This window comes from Thamnophis sirtalis, unplaced genomic scaffold (assembly GCF_051295495.1).
Source record: "Thamnophis sirtalis isolate CommonGarterSnake01/CBP01778 unplaced genomic scaffold, rThaSir2_p1.2 scaffold_10, whole genome shotgun sequence".
Lineage (NCBI taxonomy): Eukaryota > Metazoa > Chordata > Lepidosauria > Squamata > Natricidae > Thamnophis > Thamnophis sirtalis.
The window spans coordinates 51183938-51207400 of record NW_028261390.1 but is presented as its reverse complement, the minus strand read 5'-3'; the positions used below and the strand labels follow the sequence as shown (position 1 = coordinate 51207400).

At 40.7% G+C, this 23463-nt stretch overlaps 1 protein-coding gene across 3 annotated transcripts; it reads left to right on the top strand.

The window, feature by feature from the left end:
• Positions 1-138: 138 nt before the first annotated feature.
• CEP44 (centrosomal protein 44) lies at positions 139-21841 on the top strand. 3 transcript variants are annotated; one of them, XM_087724577.1, is made up of 11 exons: positions 139-388; positions 10552-10675; positions 12375-12445; positions 12874-13020; positions 13679-13786; positions 15195-15347; positions 17154-17363; positions 18617-18692; positions 19652-19776; positions 19894-19931; positions 21643-21841. In XM_087724577.1, the coding sequence occupies exons 2-11, from the start codon at positions 10660-10662 to the stop codon at positions 21695-21697; spliced, it is 999 nt and encodes a 332-aa protein (XP_087580703.1). In that variant the 5' UTR covers positions 139-388; positions 10552-10659; the 3' UTR covers positions 21698-21841. The 3 variants fall into 3 exon arrangements, with proteins under 3 accessions (XP_087580703.1, XP_087580701.1, XP_087580702.1); XM_087724575.1 differs by having other exon boundaries at positions 140-388; positions 12298-12445; XM_087724576.1 differs by lacking the exon at positions 139-388 and adding an exon at positions 11042-11337 and having other exon boundaries at positions 10559-10675; positions 12298-12445.
• The last annotated feature ends 1622 nt before the right edge of the window (positions 21842-23463 follow it).

Sequence of the window (23463 nt, the reverse complement as noted above, 5' to 3'; positions counted from 1 at the left end):
CATCGGATCTTGCGGCGCGGGAAAGCTATTTGTGGATCCACCTCGACACTTTCGGTTAGTGGGACTGAAGCAATCACGAAAGCAACGTTGTTTTTCTCTCATCTGGGGCGAGCATTTTTTTTAAAGGGGCTGGAATAAAGGAGTAAGGAGTCTGCGGACCTGAAACAAAAGCTAGTTTTTGCTGCCCGCGGGAGCGCTTAAACTGCCGCTCAGCGTAGAGGCGAAAGCGCAGCCCGTCGCGCCAGGGAAAGGCGGGTCAAAGCTGCCTTTAGATCGAAGCGGCCGGACTGAGTGCCAACGTGGAAAATCTACCTTTCCTGGGCCCTTTCCAACGCCCTCCTTGGCCAGTCCTTCAGAAGTTCGCCACCTTCGCATCCTAAGTACAAATGTAAGTGCCGATAAAGAGTTGAATTTTGGTGCTGTTTTCTTGCAGACGTTTCATTACCCAAATTAGGTTACGTCAGTGTTAATAGGGAGTGGGATTTCATTACCCAAACCCTAGTTTGGGTAATGAAACGTCTGCAAGAAAACAATCGAGTTCAGGGAGCACCAGAGATCCAGCAAATTAAAGTGTTGGGAGAATGAAAAGTGCTTGGTTGCTTTTCCCAGGCAAATAAATGGAAAGAAGTGGAAACACTGTAGGAGTCCCCAAACTTGGCAACTTTAAGACTTGTGGACTTCAACTCCTAGAATTCTTCAGCCAGCACAGCTGGGAATTGTGGGGAGTTGAAGTCCACAAGTCTTAAAATTGCCAAGTTTGGGGACCCCTGGGATTCAGTCTTAACTTCTCCCGCTCTCTCTTTCCTTTTCCTACCTAGTGTCGGATCTCTTCCATGAAATTTTGTGGGAACCAAACTATTTGGAATTTGGTTATCCAACTTTGGTCTTTTTTTCCTCTACCGGAGACTGAATGCAAAGCTTTCCTCTTTTTAAAATAAGCAGTGAAAACAGTCAACCCAGTATGGATTTAAAACAGCAATGCTGTAGCTGGAGGGTTTTCCTGGCGGTTAACTGTCAGGACTTGGAAAGGGAGAAAAGAAGTGCTTCTCTTATCCATTTGGTCTTTACAGCAGTAGTGCTATGGACAATGATGCTATACTGTAAGAACTGGAATCAACAACACTGTTGCAATCTTTCTGCTCTTTCCTAACTGGTTGATTCTGGTAGATGTAGTGAGAAATAAAGAGGACTGGTTGGCTGTGTCTTGTTGGATGCCATAGGATTCAGCCTACTTTCCTCTGTTTATATAAGCCTGTTGGGAGAAGATGTATACTGGTTTTGGGTTGAAAGTCTGTAGAGATTCTCAGTCATCCAGGTCATGGTTGTCCCAAAGGTGTTTTTTCAGGAGGCAACTAAACTTGTTTTTTCTTTGAAGACATTTTGCTTCTCATCCAAGAAGCTTCTTGGATAAGAAGTGAAACATCTTCAAAGAAAAAACAACAAAGGCCAGTTGCCTCCTGAAAAGCACCTTTTGTTTTGGGCTAGTTTTCTGATTTCCCTATTTTACCTCTTCATCCTTGGCTAGGCGGGTAATACAGTTGGACTTCTACCTCTCTCTTAACTTTGGATAGAATGGCATTTACCCTGAAGAAGCAGATCCATGACTTGGAATACTCTTGGAGTCATGATTTGAAAGATGCACAAGTGGAAGCCCTAGTTAGAGCACTTTCATTTTGTGGGGTCCTTAGTGCTCTCTGAATTTTGATGCTTTCTTGCAGACATTTCATTACCAAATTTTGTTGTTGTTAGTTGTGAAGTCATGTCCGACCCACCGCAACCCCATGGATAATGTTCCTCCAGGCGTTTCTGTTCTCTGCTATCTTCTGGAGTCTATTTAAGCTCATGCCTACTGCTTTGGTGATTCCATCCAGCCACCTCATTCTCAATAAAGATGGACATAGCATCCATCCATGGGTTGACACTGTCCATGCGCTGATTGGACTGAGTTTGAATATTAATTAGCCAATGTACTATATAACCCGCCCTTGTAAGTGTTACCACCCAGTTTCCAACTCAGTCCACTCTGGGACAGTCGTGTTATCCCTTGTATGCATTAGCAGTTTAATTACCTCACCTTACCGGTTTGATGAGTTGCATCATCGTTGTCAGAAGGGAAAACAATCTATTTGAGGGATCGTGAGGATTTCAAGATTGATCTGGGGGTTCATCTCTGTCTGGCTGTGGGGCTCTGGCCCACAGGCCTGCGTTCTCAACAACCTCTCAGGGCTGTCTGCACACTTCAGAGGAGAAAGGAGGCAGTCAGCATCAAAGAGCCCTGTCTGACAGCTGCTTAGCAGCTTGCCTGTGAGGCTTGTCTTTTGCAGCCAAAAAGTTTTTCATTCGCTGGGCTTGGGACGACAGAGCGCACGTGTGCATCGCACTGTTACAGAGAGCCAAGCGCACTGTAGGCAAACCGAACGGGAGTCTCCTGCCTTGGAAAGTCGCGACATGACAGCGAGTACTCTGGATGAGGCGTGGGCGGCCCAGACGGCCAGGTTGAACCACGCAGCGGCAAGAAGCCTCCTCCTGTCATCGGGCCCGGATTACATCCAGCAAAAGAACAGGAGTGCCATTTTGGGCAGTGGACAAACCGCGTGTCGCGGTTGTCATTTTGAATCAGCATTTCAGTTAGCGGTGGCATGGCAGACAGCAGCATGTCTGACCTGGGCCCAGAGACCAGCAGGCCCTCCAGTCAAGCCGGCAGATTGCTTGCGGTAGGACAGAGCCCCATGTCCCCCATTGGGCAACCTTCTTCCCAAACACAATCGGGAGACAAGGCATCGACCAAAGGCTCCTCTTCCTCCAAGGCCTCCAAGAACAAGAGCCGAGAGTACACGGGATCTTCCCGGCAACGGTCTGAAAAGACTCCTGTAGTGCTGGCCAGGCCCAGCCACTACCACGGCCCACTTAGTCCTGTGCTCTCAGTTGATACATCCAGCCTTTGGGGCAGCAGGCCAGCAGAGGCCATTTTCACCCCCACTATGGTGGGGCTCCGCCAGGAGGATCAGTTCCCTGTCTTGCCCACCGCGTTGCCGCTACAGTCCATGGCTACAGGATTCCAGGACATAATAACTGAGGCCATTAAACAAGGCATTGCGGCAGGGCTCCAGGAGAAGAACCAAGGGTGACATCAGGGGTCTCTCATTCCACTCCATGACCAGGGTCAACCCCAGAGCCAATGGAACGCCTGTCTCCGGCGAACCTGTGCGCAGATGCTCCCCCGCTTCAGAGGAAGGGGAGATCAGGGATGACGACCTCCGAGGAAGAAGGCGCTGTACTGGACAAGCCTCCCTGTGTGGGCTTTTTCCCTCTAACTTTGTTCAAACCGCTGCTGGCTAAGGCCAAGGCCTCCTCAGATCTCGAGGGCCAGGCCAAGGCCCCGGCGGCCCCGAAACAGGGCCCTTTGGAAAGTGCACTGTTCAAGGAGCTCAAGGTGGAAGCAGACATCATACCCACTTCTCAGCTCTTCGTTGACATGTTGAGACGCCAGTGGACCACACCAACATCAGGCCCGGCGCCCTTAGCCAACGAGAGATGGTTCTACAATGTTGCAGAACAACGGGATAAGAACCTCACCTGGCCGACCGTCGACGTTCCTGTAGCGGAGCTGCATACTAACACCACTCTCCCAGGCACCCAGGAAGACATCCTCAAACCTGAAGATAGGTGCACCGATCAGGTCCTACAGTGGGGGCATCAGCCATCAGTGGGGGCCGTGCGGGCCTCGGCAGTGGCCTCCTTTTTCTCGCACTCAAGCCTTTTCTGGCTGCAGCAACTGCAGGAACATATCCCCAAAGGGATTCTAGGGCCCACCAGGACCTTAATAACTTATCACTGCAGTCCAGTTTTCAGCTGACACCACGCTGAGTGCAACCCGGTTTGCTTCCAGGGCCATGGCCTCGTCAGTGGCCTTATGCAGACTCCTGTGGCTCCAACAATGGCAATATGACGAGACATAAGTGGCACATGGCATCAGAGCTGTACCAAGGGGGGACACTCTTCAGGGATTCCTTGACACCCCTATTGATCGAGGGAAAGGGCAAGCGTAAGATCCTGCCCTCTAACCCTAAGAAAGGGTTCGCCTGAGCTGCCCCATACCCCAGGAGAAAACCCTTTAGACAGGAGTACGGGGGTGGGTGTGTCCTTTAGGAATAATGATTATTTCTCGTCAGGGTTCCACCAGCAGGGCAGCTTCTCCCAGTGCCCTAGACAGTAGCAGTATCGGCACCAATGGAGGGGACAGTCCAAACATCCCTTTCGTGGAGGCGGTAACCGATACTACCACAGATCCTAACTAGTCACAGGATTGGGCTCCCATTGGGGGAGGCGGCTACGGCACTTCGCCGACCAGTGGGCGGCCACGACCTCTGATGCCTGGGTTAGAGCCATGGTCAGGTTCGGTCTGATCCTGGAGTTTGTCTCCCACCCTCCCAGGTCCTTCCTCCAGTGCCCTATTTCTGCTAACCCCCAAAAACGGTTATTGATGGCGGAGGCTATTCAACACCACCTTGATATTGAAGCCATCCAGAGGGAACCCACTGACTAGGTCTGCCAGGGGTTTTATTCCTTGTTATTTGTCATTCCCAAGTCCTCTGGGCGGTGGAGGGCCATCCTTGACTTGAAGCAGTTGAATAGGTTTATTGCATATAAATTTTAAGATGCACTCCTTGCAGCCCATCTTGGAGGATGTGAGGGCGGATGATTACCTTACTTCTATTGACCTCATGGAGGCATTTACCCATCCTGCAGGAGCATCGCCAGTTTTTACATTTTTGTTATGGTTCTTATCATTACCAGTACACGGCTTTGCCATTTGGCCTTTCTTCTGCTCCTCGTGTCTTTACTAAGATTTTGGCCGCCTTGGCGGCGCACTTACATACAGTGCCTGTCAAGAGTTCAACTATACCTTGATGACATATTGGTACAGTCCACTTTTCCAGACAGGGCCAGAGCAGACCTCCACATCACGACACAGGTGTTGCAGGCCCATGGGTTTTCCATTAACGAGGCTAAAAGCCATTTCACACCTACCACTAGGAGACTGCAACTAGTCCAGAATGCAGCCGCGCGAGTGATACTGGGTGTACCTAGGTACACCCATATTACACCTATCCTCCGCGAGCTGCACTGGCTACCTATTGGTCTCCGGACGCAATTCAAGGTGTTGGTTATTACCTTTAAAGCCCTGCATGGCTTAGGACCAGCATACTGCCACACTCCTCCCAACGGCCGGTAAGATCCCACAGGATGGGCCTCCTTCAGATGCTGTCATCCAGACAATGTTGGCTGGCGGCTCCCCGGAGGAGAGCCTTCTCTGTGGCTGCTCCGACCCTTTGGAACGAACTACCCCCAGAAATCCGGACCTCACCCACTCTCATGGCCTTCAGAAAAGCTGTCAAGACCTGGCTATTCTGGCAGGCCTGGGGATGTTGACCTCATTGCTGAGGTCCAGCCCCGACCGGAACGAATGTATCTCTGTTGTTTTTAACTTGTCTATTTTTATTTCTTATTTTCTTTTTCTTTTTTTCCCCTCGTTGTAAGCCGCCCGGAGTCCTCCGGGATTGAGCGGCCTATAAATAAACTTAAACTTAAACTTCTCCATCTTGGAACTTGGATAGCTTCCAGGGCTGGGCAGATTTTCCTATCTGAGGAGTGGGCTACCAGCCTTAGACAACTGGTAGCGGAGGTGGTTCGCAGTCGGGAAGTTTCATTGGTGACCTTTGCTAAACTTCAAGATGGTCTTGACCATTTCCATAGTACCCTGGGCCAGGCTCCACATGAGGGACTCCAATGATTCTTGCTGCCTTTCCAGAAGAAAAGGGTCAGCGTGTCTTTGAAATGGGTACACCTCACCAGGGAGGTCCGACAGTGCCTTAATTGGTGGCACACCCCAGCCACAGATAAAGGATGTCATTTCAGGGTCAGGCATCGAATCACCATCACCACTGATGCCAGTCTATATGGCTGGAGGGCACACATGGATGCTCATATGGCCCAGGGTTGGTGGACGCAGGACGAGGCAAGCAAGAGCATTAACCGGCTAGAGCTCAGAGTCATTAGATTGGCTCAACAGGAATTTCACCCGTATATCGAAGGCCGGCACGTGCTGGTCCTCACAGACAACATCACAGCCAAGGCCCACATCAACAGACAAGGGGGCATCAGATCACAGGATCTCATGCTAGAGGCTAATGTCCTAGGGACGTGGGCAGAGAATAATCTCCTTTCCCTCGTGGCCAAGCATATTTCAGGGAAGGCTAATGTGCAGGCTGACTGGCTCAGTAGAGCTACAGTAGACCAGGCTGAATGGCAATTACATCCTTCTCTTTTTCAGGAGATAACACACCAGTTCGGAGTCCTGAAGGCGGATCTGTTCGCCAGCCCCACCAATGCTCAGGTCCCCAGGTTTTTCATGAGATTTCGAACACTGGGAGAAGAGGGAACAGATGCTCTTCGCTGTCCATGGCCCAGGGGTCCCCTTTATGCTTTTCCCCCAGTGCCTCTCCTCCTCAGGGTTGTTCGCAGGATCATCGAGAACAGAGCAGAGGTCATATTCTTGGCCCCTCACTGGCCGAGGCGTCCTTGGTTTGCCGACCTTCAGACGTTGTCGGTGGAGAGTCTCTGGACGATTCCAGTGGACAGAATTGTCCTCTGCCAGGGAGCTCTACAGCACCCGGAGCCCCAGTGGCTCCAGCTGGCCACCTGGCAGTTGAGCGGCTCAGGTTAAGGGGGGATCAGTTCTCGGCCAGAGTTATTGATACTATACAGGCCTCCAAGGGGCCCTCGACTGTGCGCATTTATGATGCCACCTGGGGAATCTTTTGTAAGTGGTGCCTGCTTAAACAAATTAATCCAGAGGGCTCCTCCATCCCTCAGATCCTGGAATTTTTACAGGACAGCCTTGATAAAGGGTTATCTCCCAACACCATCAGACGGCAGGTGGCGGCCTTGGGCACTGTTCTCACTTGGGAGGGCAGCCAAGCTATTTCACAGTACCCCACGGTAAAAAAGTTCTTAAGGGGGGCTACCAACCTGCAGCCACTGGCTGTACACTGTTACCCAACCTGGGATCTTACCAGGTTCCTTGGGGCCCTTACCAAGCCGCCATTCAAGCCTTTAAAAGAAATTTCCATGGAATTACTTACTTGGAAAGTTGCCTTCCTGGTGGCGATAACTTCCGCCAGGAGGATTTCGGAACTATACGCTCTCTCTTTTAGGGAGGACCTGTGCAAGTTTCACGATGATAGGGTGGTCCTTTGGCTTGACCCTTCTTTTGTGCCGAAGGTGGGGTCAGTTCCATAGGTCCTAGGAGGTGGTGCTCCCTAATTTCTGCCCCACCCTGACTCACCAGCTCGAGAAGCAATAGCACAATCTTGATGTCCCGTCGGGCACTGAAAATTTATATCGCATGCACGTCTGAGATTAGACGGTCGGAGGCGCTTTTTGTATCTTTTCAGTCTTCGTCCTTGGGTAAAAAGGTCTCCACGACAGTGATTGGCAGATGGGTGAGGCGTTGTATTGCGATAGCCTACACAGCCCAGGAGCTGGATGTTCCAGGGAGTATTACCACTCACTCTATGCGGAGTGCTGCCATCACCGCAGCGTCGGCCACTTAGGCTTCTCTGGACGAGATCTGTAGGGTGGCAGCTTGGGCATCCCCGTCACCATTTATCAGAAACTATAAGTTGGACAAGTTTGCATTGGCAGAGGCCACTTTCGGCCGCAGGGTGTTGCAGGCGATAAGATCTGAGGCTCAACTGCCGGAACGGTCACCTTCCCTCCCTTAGGGACACCTAGCTTGGGTATGTCCCATGCATGGATGCTATCTGCACCCTTATTGAGAAAGATGGTTGGTAACTACCTGATACACTTCTTCTAATAGGGTGGAGATAGCATGCAGCCCCATCCCTTACCTTTTTTGGAGGCGATCTCTTTTACCTGCCATTGGAGTATTTTTGTGGTTGATGATTGCATAAGGTTTTGTTCTGTTTACCTGTATCACTAAATACTGTTTTTTGGGGGACAACACGTGGAGTCTGTGTCTTCATTTACTTCACCAGAAACTGGGGAGGTAACACTCACAAGGACAGATTATATAGTACGTTGGCTAATTAATATTCAGACTCAGTCCAATCAGAGCACAGACAGTATCAACCCATGCATGGATGCTATCTCCACTCTATTAGAAGAAGCGTATGAGGTAGGTACCAATGCTCTTTCTCTGTTGTCTCTTTCTTCTTTGGCATTCTTCCTTCCTTCTTTGGCATTAGGCTCTTCTCCAGTGAGTCCTTTCTTCTAATTAGTATTTGAGTTTCATCTTCAGGATCAGGCCTTCTAAAGAGAAGTCAGGGTTGATCTCTAGGACTGACCAGTTTGATCGCTTTGCAGTCCAAGGGACTTGCAGGAGTCTTCTCCAGCACCATAGTTCAAAGGCCTCAATTCTTTGCCGCTCAGCCTTTCTTATGGTCCCACCTTCCAGGTCCAGATTACCTGGACCCCTTCCAGTCCGGCTTCAGACCTGGTTACAGCACAGAAACCGCTTTGGTCGCATTGACCGATGATCTCTGGAGAGCCAGGGATGGAGGCTATGCCTCCATCTTGGTTCTCCTCGACCTCTCAGCGGCTTTCGATACCATCGACCATGGTATCCTTCTGCGACGACTGCGGGAGGTGGGGGTGGGAGGCACCGTTTTACGGTGGTTCTCCTCCTACCTCTCGGACAGGTCGCAGTCGGTGTTGGTCGGGGGTCAGAGATCGACCACGAGGCCCCTATCATATGGGGTGCCGCAGGGGTCGGTCCTGTCCCCCGTACTATTTAACATCTACATGAAACCGCTGGGCGAGATCATTCGGAGGCACGGGATAAGATACCACCAATACGCGGACGATACGCAGCTGTATCTGTCCGCCCCGTGCCAACTCAATGAAGCGGTGGACGTGATGAACCGGGGTCTTGAAGCCGTTAGGGACTGGATGCGGGCTAACAAGCTTGTACTCAACCCAGAAAAGACCGAGTGGCTGTTGTGTTTCCCTCCCAAAAATTTGGCTAGTGTACCAACGATCAGGCTGGGGGGTCAAAATTTACACCCCTCAGACAGGGTTCGCAACTTGGGAGTCCTCCTGGATCCACAGCTGACTTTTGATCACCACCTGTCGGCTGTGACCAAGGGGGCATTTGCCCAGGTTCGCCTGGTGCGCCAGTTGCGACCCTACCTGAATCGGGAGGCTCTCACAACAGTCACTCGCGCCCTCGTGACCTCTAGGCTGGAATACTGCAATGTGCTCTACATGGGGCTGCCCTTGAGGAGCATTCGGCGGCTTCAGCTAGTCCAGAATGCGGCCGCGCGAGTGATCGTGGGTGCACCTCGGTTCGCCCACATAACACCTATCCTCCGCGAGCTGCACTGGCTACCTGTTGGCCTCCGTGTGCACTTCAAGGTGCTTCTTACTACCTATAAAGCCCTTCATGGTAGTGGATCTGCGTACTTGGGAGACCGCCTTCTGCCAATTACCTCCTCTCGACCCATAAGATCCCACAGATTAGGCCTCCTCCGAGTGCCATCTGCCAGCCAGTGTCGGCTGGCAACTACGCGGAGGAGAGCCTTTTCTGTAGCAGCTCCGACCCTCTGGAACGATCTCCCCGTGGAGATTCGTACCCTCACCACCCTTCAGACCTTCCGCACAGCCCTCAAGATCTGGCTATCCCGCCAGGCCTGGGGGTAAAGACCATAGTTTGCCCCCGCCCGAATATTGAATGAATGTTGTTTGATCTTAGTTATATATTGTATTTTTATGTTATTGTATGTCTTCCCCTCCCATAAGTTGTTAGCCGCCCTGAGTCCCCTCAGGGAAAAGGGCGGCCTATAAATAAACGCAACCAAACCTTCACAGCCATACGTTGCAACTGGAAAAACCATAGCCTTGACTATACACACTTTTGTTGGCAGGGTGATGTCTTTGCTTTTTAGTATGCTGTCTAGATTTGCCATAGCTTTCCTTCCCAGAAGCAAGTGTCTTTTAATTTCTTAAAACTAGTTAGCAAACTAGGTAACATCATCAATGTCAGCAGGGAGTGGGGTTTGCTTTCTGTTTATTTATTAGTGGCTTGCCTTGTCAGTTACTGGGAGACAACTCAAAGCCCATTTAATGCTCTATTAAATAGCCTTCAAATAGCTAAAAATTATTCAATTCCAGTATTGGAGACACTGAAGTGATTCTCAGTAGACTTCTGGGTGAAATTAAAAGTGATGCCTTTAATTTTTAAATCCCTACATGGCTTGACTTCAGAACTACCTTCTCTAGATAGAACTATCCTGTCTGATTTGATTGTCCCTTATGTGAAAGTTTATGAAGTTGTGAAATAAAAGAAATGGGAATCTTCCTTTTTTAATGACCCACATGTCATGGAAAAGTGTTTTCCAGAATTCTGTACTGTATTGTTATTTTAATTATGTTGATTTTATGAATGTCTTGTACTTAGAGTTAGTTGAACCTGATAGATGAATGAATTAGTAAATAAAGTTTGTAAAACAAAATTATTCTGCTTTCTAGGCTACATATATTATAATTAAAAGAATAATTATACCATGGCTACAGGAGACCTGAAAGGAAACTTGCATAAGATAGAACAAAAACTTCGAGTTATAAATTATCCTAGCGATGTGGATTATATGGGGTAAGTGGAAGCATATTAGTCAATTCTTGGTATAAATGTGGCTTGTTGGTGAATTGCCTATTGCTCAGCAAACAACCATTCTATTCTTTGTTTTTAAATAATGTATAGTATTATCTGAATGTAGCAAAGCAGTCTTCTGATCAAAACAAACTAGAATGGGAACATGATTTGTTTAAGATTTTTCTCTGGAATTTTCTGGTTGAAAGAAGTAACATTATTTATGTGACATTGATCTAAAACTAAATGATGGAAAGATGTTTTGCTGCATCATTCTATGGACAGGAAAATGAGTTTTTGGATACATTCATTGTTAAATGATAAATTATTATATCATCTGTATTGCTCTTTGTTTTAATTGGTTTCCAGAGAATCTGATTTAATGGAAGCTTTGTGCAAGAAAAATTGCCCACCCTGCCCGTTACCACCATCCCAAACAGCCTAAACACCACCATCACCACTGCCAAATGTTTCACAGTGGTAGCAGGGATGTGAAAACGGGATGTATCCAGTCTGCCACCTCCCTGCTGCCCCTGAATAGGCCAAACTCTGAACAGTTGGAGCTTGGTGCAGCAGTGGGAATGTATGAAAAATGGAAGCCCCCAACCACTGCTTCTCTGCACTCTGCCCACCTGCTTGTTCACTCACCTGGTGTGTCTGCTCTGGTGAGTTGTCCTCGCATGAATTGGCTGTGTTGAGTTATGCTACGATGAATTAGAGGCAATGAGTTGGCAGAAGAGACTTGGTGGCGAGCTGGCTATGCCAAGTTGGCCGCACCAAGTTGTCCCATTCCGGCACAGAAGAAAGTCTGTATTCTTTTAACAAAAATAATTTTACCATTAAGCATTTTTTATGTCTGCTCTGGTGGCTTATAATTAGAAAATTAAATAAGAAATAAACAATAATTGAGAAATAAAAGCAGTGTGTTAAAATTGATAGAGTCTAAGGAGAGTTGGACTTTTGTCTGTTCCTTTGATCTCTGTGTTGTTATAAAGTGGAAAAAATGTTCTAACAGATTTGTCATCCTAGTCACTTATAAATGAATCATAATAAATAATTTGTTTCCATGCCATAGCATTTATTTTTCAATAAGTATTTAGCTAAGATTACATTAACTGCTATATGATTTTAAACTGGTGATTATTTTTGTTGTTTAAACGGTTTCCCACAATTTTATTAAATACTAAACTTCAATGAAATTCAGAATACAGTATTTAAAATAGATGACAGCAGATATCAAGTGCAAAGTGATTTGTTGTTGCAACATCTCTCTCCATATAAAAATTACTTTTTGTATCCTTTTAATAAAACTTAGTATTTTTACATAGGCAGTGAATGTTTTGTCTAAAGTTAAAAATAAATCCAGTCCTCTTTTGGGAAAGACTTAAGAACCTACTCTGTTTCAATTTTTGTTATTTTTACATGTTAAAAAGTAATGATGCACTCATTCCCAAAAATGCAGATTAATGATTCTGAAAACAGAATATAAAATAGTCTTAATTAAATGTAGCCATGGTCTCCTGATAGTGTTTCAGAAATATAGAAATAAAACTACTGTGTAAAGGGCGATATAAAGGTTTCGAATGATCAGTTATCAGTTCTTTATTTTTTTCCCACCATTACAGGTTGGCAAAGGGTGATCCATCTGTATTTTTACCAATCATTAGCTACTGTTTCACATCATTCTCAACATATATTGCAGAGCTTGTAATGGAATCTGGGCTGGAACTTACAGCAAAGAATGATTCACGTTTTGTTGATGCTATGTATAAGGTATATATTTTAAATATGCTAATGTGGCAATGTTACCATTAATAGTAATAAAGAAGTAAAAGTGTCATTATATCTTGAAATTTAAACATTGTTTAAATTTTACTGCATTATGGCATAGTGTTATAAGATCACTGAATTTCTATATGCTGTCCTCTAGCTAACACCTCTCTGCAGAGGATGTTTTAGTAGTGTGACCTAGAATATTTGGTTATTTATTCTTTATGCTCAAAGAAAAGTGCTCAATTTTTTTTGTTTAGAAAAAGTGAAAGTTAGAGCAATTCCTTGGTACCAAGAGAAAGGATCATAGAAAGAAGCAGGCCTCTGGAATTTTATGAAAAAGCGCTTCCCCATACCAACTGCAGCTGAGCAGACATGCAAGTACTGGTATTATGAAAATAAATTCCTTTTTTAAAATCTATTCTCTGCAGCTTCTTCGTGATCAATTTCAGTACAAACCAGTCCTGTCAAAACAGCAGTTCCTTCAATATGGCTTTGCAGAAAGAAAAATACAGATTGTTTGTGATATTATTAGTTACATTTATAAAAGGCACAAAGAATTCAGTAACATGAATAAGGTATTGAAAATTAGTTTTATTAGCATTTTAAAGAAAAAAATGAGTTAATATAAAAAAATGTTAGCATTTTAAAGAAAAAGCTAGTTAATAAAGTATTGTTTAATAACTCATATTTTCATTTATTAATATTTTATTAATTAAATCATTGCCTATCTTTTAATTTATATGCCACTTACTAAACACAGAGTTTTTTCCTTTCTGATATTTGGAACATTATAATTTTATTTATTTCATTCTTTCATTTAAATTCTTTCTTTTCCTACATCTGTCTTGCAGTTAAAATTGCAATAGTTTTAATAATTACTGAATTATTTGTAATTTTATTCAAATGTATGAGAAAGGTTTATTGAACTAATAGCTTTGTGTGTGAAAGTTTCCACGTGTATATTATAGTTTCCTAAAAAATTCCCTATCCCCAAATTCTCAGAATATCTTATTTTTCTCAGAACAGTTTTTGGAGAGATAGTTGTCCTTCTTACCATATTATCTGCTGACCAGTGCTATCCCATTAGTATATTGATATGATTGATATGAATTATGTATCTTCCATCATGTACTTTTAAGATCCTGAATTTCAGTAGACTGATGTAATACACATACTCTGTTTTGCATAAAATACAGTTCTTACCATAACTCTGGATATTTCTATATCTTATAGATAAAAACCCAAACAGAAAAGAGAACCCATTTGATTAAATCTCTATCCCACACAAGTTTTTCTAATCAGTCTGTTACTGTAGCTAACAGTACTGTGGATTTGCAGCAGGTAGGAATATTCAATATTCTTTAGTATAAGAATTAAGTATTTTTCATTTCATTTTTAAATATTTATCCTAATGGATATTTTGGTGTTCCCATATACTATTTTTAGATGCTTTATCTGTTTTCAGCATAAGTAGCTTTGTTGTTAATAATAATGTTCAGGGAGTATGTTAACTGCTTTATGCTATCTTACTGAACTGATTATATAATTTCTTTGTTTAATTTTGCATCCTCATACTGTAAGATGACTTTCAAATGTTCATAATATAATCAATAATTTTTTATTACAGTCACAGGCCAGAATTACAAATAAAAGCATTAAAAACAATAATGATAACAATAGCAATAGCACTTAGACTTTTATACTGTTTTACGGTGCTTTAGGCCTTTTAAAGCAGTTTACAGAATAGGCATATTGCCCCAACAATTTGGGTGCTCATTTTACCCATCTCAGATGGATAGAAGGCTGAATCAACCTTGAGCCTGATGAGATTTGAACTGCCAAATTGCAGGCAGCTGACAGTCAGCAGAAGGTAGCCTGCAATAATGCACTCTAATCACTGCTCCAGCATGGCTCAAAAACAGACAAAATAATATATTATGATTAGTTGTGGATTATCAGTGGCTATTCATAATTTAGATCTGTTCTACCTTGCATCTTAATCAGTCTATGAAAAGACTATATCAATCAATGATTGAGGTGATAGAATGAAGATCTATTGATCTATTCCCTCCCCCCCCCCAAAAAAACCAATAATTCTGACTATTCTGTCATCTCTTATCTTAGATTAACAATCTGCTAATGGATTATTTTTCACTAAATGAGGACACTCATACAAAGAATGCTGCCTAGGAGAATTGACATTTCTATTCCACTCTACTCTGATTAATATACAGCAGAAACAGAGATTAAAAAGAAAAACTACAATTTATATTTTAAAAATGGACTCTATTTTATTAGTTTATTGATTGTTGGCTGTTTTTTAATCCCTAATATGAGCAGGATAAGATATTTGGTTGTAGTGAATTTCTCAATTATAAATGAGTTTTTTAAAATAAAAATAAATTTTCTTAAGAAAACATATTAAGAAATCATACCCATAACCACATACTCTGTGAAATAATGAACCACATTTTCTGTAAGATTTATAAATTTATGAACTTGAAACTTAAACTGATTCTCACAACTATACAAATGGGACTGATGTTCAATCAAAAAGAGGAAATGGCCTATGTTGCCCTTGAGGCTTGAGATTACCTGTCTATGTAATATAAGGAAAGCAAGTATTTGTAGTGAATATCAGTGCAAATATATTCCAAAGAAACATTAAATCAAAATGCTTTTTAATTGAATCAATTTTGTTTAATACATCCTTTACTATTACTTTGGGTGGGGTCTTTTACATGAACAGAAACCTCAAATAGAACGTCATAAAAGTGTGACTAACAAGCATATCCCTGAAGATTTCATCAGTGAAACACTGCAGGAAGTGAAAGATTGTGTTGTAAATAAGGTTGAAGTTTTGGACTGTGACACTGATGTCTTGGATAATATAGATGTAAAGGTAAGACCATTCTTATTTTCTTAGGCCATGGTGATTTTGGGTGCTTTTTCTGGCAGTTCCTGGCAGCTACCTCTCCCTGGCGTTTGTGGACTCCCATATTTCTCGCTGGGAGAAAGAGCTGCTGAGGAAACTACATCTGCTAGATTTTACAGAGGATGCCTTGGGATACTACGGCCTTAAGGACGCCCAACTTAGAGTAGTCCAACGGCTTGTGGACATTGATTTACAATATCTATGAGGCAGAGCCAACAAAACTCGTTCCTCCCTGACTCTCAACCAACTTAATAATTATGGATTGAGGATGGCTTCCTATTTTTATACTTTAACCATTCCCAAGTATATAAGAGCTTTTTCCCTAGCTTGCTTTAATGTCTTGCCCTCAGCACTTTTGGATGGTTGTTTTAAGAAGCTCCCGATTAACGAGCGGCTATGCCCCTGTGACAGAGCCGAGATTGAAACTGTGGAGCACGTCCTTCTATTTTGCCTCATGTATAACGTTGACAGATCTAAGTTACTGTCCCTTCTTGAAATTGTCCCTTCTAGATCTAATGGTTGTAATTTGTTTGTATATTGCCTTGGAGATGGCTCCTCATACATCACCTCTCAGGTTTCCAAATTTTTCTTAAGAACTGTAACCATTAGAGGAGAACACTGTTAAGCTTTGGTGACTGATTGCTATGATTCTATGATCAATTATCTTATGTCTCTTTTGTAGTACTCGTGTGTGACCGTAAATGTAAAATATATATATAAATATAAATATTTGTGTGTGTGTGTGTGTGTGTGTGTGTTTGTGCTGATAAATAAATAAAGGGAGACTAGTATAGATCTATTTCAAGCTATTTAGCTCTCATCAGCTAGCCATACCCTTACTGGGATTCGAATCCCAGTAAGGGTATGGCTAGCTGATGAGAGCTAAATAGCTTGAAATAGATCTATACTAGTCTCCCTTTATTTATTTATCAGCACAAATAAAACACAAATATAACAAAGGCAACAGTAAAAATATTGGGTTTCTGTCGTGATGGACTCTTGTGATGAGCCGATTGACAGATGATGGAAGCAGTTAGCTTCCTCCCATAATATGTACACACACACACACACATATACATATACACATACATACACACACACATACACACTGTATATTAATTTTCTTAGGCCAATTCTGCTTGTTAAAGTGACATTTGATAGCCAATGTTTGTAGTAGTACTAGGAGACAAATCATAATTGAATAAACATTAATTTGAATAAATCTATTTAGATACAAAGTTTTCTCATTACAATATAGAACTGAACAAATTGATTATGTCCAATGAATAAATATAAAGAATTGGTTCTATAGTTCAATGAGCAATCTTATGGTGCAGGAAAGCATGAAATATGACAAAAATAATCACCTTTTCTCCCTCGCTCCACTTCTGTCTTGTGGAAATCCAGCTGTACTCAAATGTAACTCAGCCATGGGATCAATGAAAAGATAATATTTTCTATCATTTATGTCTTTCAGGCAATGCATGTTAGGTACTGAATGTTTTGCTAACTATCCTTCTTCTACAGAGCAGATCTACAATCAAATCTGAACTGGTAACAGGTTATATGTGAATTATTAGAACTTTCACCAGTTCTCTTGTTACTTATAGGTTTTGTGGTGTGATTCCTTTTGCACAAGGTTTTTAGTGAATGAACCAGCACTGTGGTTATGCTTTCTGATTTCATGTGGGAGGTCTTTACATGTTTCATGTAATTAGTAAAAATCTAAACTTGTGCTATGACTATACTGAATGAAAATTATGTTATTTTCAGGTTGTAAAGCAGGACAATGAATTAGAAGACTTGAAAAGTCAACTTGCTGAACTGCAGCAAAAGTTTCATTCATTGAGCAGTGTGGATGAAAAATTACAGACTTTAGAGAAGAAACTGCAAGGGAAAATTGTTATAGAAGAGAATGAGTGGAATAATCTTTTGAGCCGCGTCCTCCTTCTTGAAACACAATTGTTTCTTCATTCCAAAACAGTATGTACTTTCCTCTGTGTTAAAAGTTAGAAATGCAGTAATCTACTATTTAATATTACATTTTTATTTTTAAGGGTTATCTGTCTTAGCTATTAATTAATATAGCACAAACTCGCCCTATTTTATACTGCATGAGATTATCAAAATTAAAGAATGTTCTTTCTTTTTCAAAGACAACTTTCTAAAATTTTATTTTATTTTATTTTATAATGGAAAGCCTATAGAAACTAATGAAAATAGTAACTCTATTCCAACTGCTGCTTATTTGTACATTTATTATTACTTCATATTAATGAACATAGTTGTTAATGTTTGGAATACTGCTGTGTTGGCTATTATCCCTTTTCTGTATTGTTTGAAATTTCTCTAAGTAATGTATTTGATTTTTAATACATTTCTAATGCTATGCTAAAATGACATCAAGGTTTCTGCTTGTCAAAGCATTATTTTAAAATAGTAAATTTGAACCAGAGAATGTATAACAAGAGGCATTATTTTCGTGTTCAAGATAGGATCATTGTTGCTTTTCTTAGTGTTTGCCCTGCATGGTTTCAGGAAGTGATTGGTTTTGCAAGAGATAGTTTGTTTATCAGTCGGTTGGTCACAGAGTCTGATACCATTAAAAGAGAGTGACCCTCAGATGGGTTCTGTGCCTAAGGAAGAATTAGAAGCTGTGTCTCCTGGCTCATAGTCTACCACCTTAACCTGGCTCTCTTAGTGTTTGAAAGTACATTGGGGATTTAATTACTTTGTTTTTTTAATGCAAGGCTTTTGAATTCATACCAAAATTATCCCAATGACTCTTTTGTACCATAGGAAAAAAGTAGTAGATCTAATCCATGAATATTATACTATCAAATGTCAATAGTATAGTACTGAGATAAGCAGTAAGCAATACAGTTGTTATTATTTTAATATACTCTGATTTGAAACATGATCTACAAAAATATCACTTTATCTCAGGTTAGATAGTGTTTCAGTTCAGGATTTGAAGGTTATGTTAATCACATAATGCCAATTCACGTATTGTGATGTGAAACTGTAGTAAATTAGGAAGCTTTGATTTATATACCTAAAATTTGATTCCTGAATTAATGATAATAGTTAAGGCTATTGGGTATGCTACTACTATGTATAAAATGATTTAAATATAACTTAGTTATTGCACAAAGAGGACTGAAAATTTCAAAATAACTAGTTGTTTTACAGAATAATTCATGAGTTATTAATAGTAAAATATTTTTCAATTTCAGGCTGATTTATCTACAGAATTAAACAATGTGAGTGAAGAAGATTATTCTAGCAGAAACACAACTCCATCTTCTTTTGGTAAGTACTTCTTGCAACTTTCCTCAGTCTTGTTCGTTCTCTCTCTCTCTCTCTCTCTCTCTCTCTCTCTCTCTCTCTCTCTCTCTCTCTCTCTCTCTCTCTCTCTCTCTCTCTTTCTCTCTCTCTCTCTCTCTCTCTCTTGCTAAAATGCTATCTCCTTAAATATGTTATATTGCATGGAAATTTAGTCAAACTGAATTTTAGTTATTATGGCATATAGTGTAGTCACTTTTTAAATACTGTCTTATTGTTATTTAGCAAGTTAACTTGCTGTTTAGATTTTAGTTATTTCAATGTTTTTAATAAGATTTTCAGAGAAGAAAAATTAAATTTTCTGACAAATATGTTCTGTTGCATTCTTTCAGATAGAGTCTGAATCAGGAACAAATTTAATCTGTTTCTGTGGTTTCAACTATATTGTTTAGTATTTTTATTGAACATTGAATTTTCCTTTTTTCTAAAGCATTATATTTTGATAGTAAGCTACAGTACTTCTGTAGAAGTATCAACCTATAAATTAAGAAAGTTTTGAAGTATAATAAAATACAGATGCTGTTTCTGACCTCTGAGATCAGTCAGAAAGTTTCATATGCTTTCTCCCTTTACACAGAACTAACGATTATTTTCTCAATATAAAAAGTTTGGCATTTCCATATAGGATTTTGTTGTTTTTTAAAAACAACTTGTAGCTACTTCAAACACTTTCTTAACATAGGCAGACAAATTACAGATTCACATCTTTGAACTCTAGAAAAGGTTTAGGTTGGGAGTAAAGTAATTTATCATGTTGCATTGATACTATAATAATTTACATTATAATATTCACATCTGAATTCACCTGAGAATATTGCTTTACAATTTCTTACCAGTTTCTTTTATGAATATATTTGGTAAATCAGACTATATGATTAAAATGTGTAAAGGCAAAGCTGATCTTTAAAAAGTGAGTTTATTCACAGATAAAGAGAAAGTAGAATTGCCAGACAGTCCTCAACAGTCATCTGGATATAGTTCATCTGTATCAGCAGATCCATCTCCCAAAGCCCTGGCTATTAATGATGATGTTGTGTCAGAGGTTTCAAAGGTAAGTTAAAACTGACACATACATATATATTCTGGCAGAGCTATAGAAAGTTTGTGATTTTATTTGTCTTTGGTAATGCAAGTATACAAAGTTAAAACTCTTGCTTTTAAATTGTAGGAAACAGCAATTCAAAAAATGGAAAGAATAAGCAAAATGTAAGTAAGATACAGTATTATTTTTTAGCAAATAAGATTTGAAATGTAGATACAGAATACAGAAAACAATTTAATGGACCTTAAATAACAGTGTCACATTCTGGCGTTTATCAGACAAGAAAAGTAGAAGACAAAGTTAATTGAGCACTTTTTATCTTGCAAGCTGGAAATCCAGACAAATGTTTCAAAGTTTAATAGCATTTGTATGCCGCCCAATCCCATGGGACTCCGGGTGGCTAACAATACAAATAAAAAAGAATAGAGGAAAGAAAAGATAGATTTAAAAACAGGCCATGCACTCCATTCGAGGTGGGGCTGGACCATATTTTGGGGTCAACAGCCCCAGGCCTGCCGGAACAGCCAGGTTTTAGTGGCCTTACAGAAGGCCGAGAGAGTGTGAAGGGTCCGGATCTCTGCGGGGAGATAATTCCACAGGGCCGGAGCAGCTACAGAGAAAGACCTCCTCCGAGTAGTCGCCGACCGGCATTGCCCGGTCGATGGTACCCGGAGGAGGCCCAATCTGTGTGATCTTATAGGTCGTTAGGAGGTATGTGGCAGGAGGCGGTCCCGTAGGTATAAATAATGAAGAAAACAAAGTCAGTGCTATTGTGATTTAACCCTCCACCCCTTAAATGCTCTCTACTCCGCCCCACATTTCCACCCCCTAGACTCTGCTCCATATACTTCCCATGCCTCATGTGCCACAAATTTTCTGGGTCTTTGCAACGTCTGAGCTTTTCATCGGACACATCATGCTCTTTTCTGGCATGCCAGGCTTCCTCGCCTCCACCGCCCATCTGTTCTGCCACGCATCATCTGTTTGCAAAGCCCACAGCTTAGCTGGCCATCTGAGGGCTCTGTAGATGTGGCAGGCTGCTCATGGATGTGCCTTCCCTCTCCACAGCTCAGCAGGGGGCCCAAGGCATGTATGTCTTCTGCGCGGCTCAGTTAGATGGTATGCCGGCGTTCGACGAGTATGGTCGTCATCAGGCTTGTACACCCGTCCGTATGGCAGCTCTCCTTCCCTGCCCAAATGCCAGCCCCGGGTTGGCTGGGAACCCAGGGGCTGACAATCATGATGTGAACAGAATATTTCATTATGTGCATGAAAAAACTTCTATTTCCTATTTTACAAATGCATAAAAATGCTCAAAGAAAATCTCATTTCAATTTCAATTGTGCACACCACTCAGACTTAGTGGACATTCCACTTTAACTGAAACTCCTTCCTTGTCAAATTATGAGTGTACTGTACATACATTTCCCATACTTCCATGACGTAGTATTTTGTTAAAATTGTATTAGGCAATAAATCAAACTAAAGTTCTTTATTATTAAAGTAATGAGATATTTTTTATTTTGGAAGATAATATGAGATGTTTTAATAATAATGTTTAAAATATTTATTTGCAAAACTTTTTTTACTAGTAGTGCTTTACTGAAAAAAGTAATCTTGGATTAAGTAGTAATCTGGTTTGAAAAAGCAGTGATATTTTGTCGGCAAGTCTATTTAAAAAAACTCATAATTTTTAACTTTCTACTGAGAAATATTTGAAGTGTTATTGATGTGGAAAATTAAAAACTCATTTAACATAATGGAATGTCTGTTCGATCATATTTCTATAAATTTACCAATTTAAACACAAAATTGCTACTGTTTTTACATTTTGGAAAAGTCATTTAACTTTGCTTATGTATTTTATATCTTAAGGGTTGAGGAAACTTCAGAATTGTTGAAGATTTCACGTAACACCTCTTCAGAGTAATCTACTCAACCAGAAAACTGAAACTGATTATGTGTGTCCATGAACTTTTTTAGAACTCTTTGGATCTTTTTTTGTTCTGTTTCGGATTGAAATTATTTAAATTCTTTCTTTTTTTAAATATAGATTTTGTGTATATATATATATGCGTGTGTGTGTGTGCGCGCGCGCATGCGCGCCATTGATATGTATCATTTTATTACAAATAATATGTGGCAACATTAATGTACTCACAGTCTATTTTTGTAATAAACTTTGCTGGTATTAGGTTAAATGATATATAATTTTAAAAGAACAGGTTCAGTGATTATATTTTATATTTTGTTGGAAATATTTTAGCTGGAACTTGCATATTGTACCTAAGAAAAATATGTATATGCCATTAGTAAAGTGTGCAAGCCTTTTACACACAGACACACACAAACACGCACGCACTGTCTTCAACATATCTTAAATACATGCAGATATATTTTAATATTTATATGTGATAAGAGCAGCAATATTTCAGCTTTCATCGTGCGTGATAAAATAAAAGATATGATAAAAAGTTATTCAAATAAATAAGATTTTGAGATTTTGACTAGCAAATGTGTTGAATATTTTAGTGCTAGACAACCTGACACATTTTAAGATCAGCAAAACAGATGGAGACCATTGAGTTGGTATATAAAAACACACATTTTTATGATTTGAAGCCATATAAATGATGCTTTGAAGATTAAAGTTGATGTAAAACAGTCGTAAATGTGATTTATTAGGGGGAGAAATATCCAAGGAATTGGGGAAAGGAATAAATGTCTTTAAATTGTTTCATAATCATATGTTACATTGAGAAGTTTTTAATTTTATTAATTATACTTCCATATGTTCATATGGAAAGCTCTTTAAATATCACATTTATCATTGATTGTTTTTTAATGGTGGGATCTGAAAATGTGAGAAAACAGGTTTTGTACAGTAAATTGGGAGCGGGGGGATGGAGACATATATCCCCTGTGTTAAACCAACTTAAACATATTGAGTTATCTCTTTAAGCTAGTTTATACTGTGTCTTAGCTGTTTCTTAAAAGGAAATTTCTCAAAAGTTAATCATATTCCAGTTTGTAAAAGTAAACTGGAAGCATAATCTTTCTAAGTAAATATATTTCTATTTAGCTAATCACACTAAATTAATAATATATTCTACTATATTAAGTAATACTTTCAGTAATTATTTGAAATACTGTTTTAAATAATTAATTCAAATTGCTTTTCATAATACTGGGATATTATTGAACAACTCAGGAATTACATCATTCTTTATATTTATTCAACTATGTGTAATAGAATTGCTAATATTCTTTTTATTTCTGTTGGAAGTAAGAACAAATTGAGAAGATACATTTATTACATGAAATATATTTTTCCCGAACCAAATTTTCAATGGTAAGAATTATGGCAGTAATTGATCCTGAAATTATGATCCTAAGTCATAGGTCATTAAATGGGTCATCGAGTGACTCTGTTTGATTTATAGTTTTTGCAGAAGTCATTAATGAATAATATCATCATTAAGTTAACCTCTGAATACTAATTCTTCAAATGGGTATTTTTTTTCTGGAAATAAATGCCAGAAATTAGCAAAAAATACACTGAAAATAAGTCATGTAACCACATGATACAGGTGGATGGCTCTCAGAATTCTATGTCAGGCATGCCTCATTCAACATCCAAGAAAGAAAACCCCCAATTCCATTTAATTAGAGAAATGATACTTTTACTGGATATGA

Bases quoted from the DNA above. Each gene is read 5' to 3' on its own strand.
- CEP44 (XM_087724575.1), top strand. From the start codon at position 10,587: ATGGCTACAGGAGACCTGAAAGGAAACTTGCATAAGATAGAACAAAAA. The intron at 12,446-12,873 runs GTATATATTTTA...TATTCTCTGCAG, and splicing joins TTGTTGATGCTATGTATAAG to CTTCTTCGTGATCAATTTCA. The intron at 13,787-15,194 runs GTAGGAATATTC...TTACATGAACAG, and splicing joins GTACTGTGGATTTGCAGCAG to AAACCTCAAATAGAACGTCA.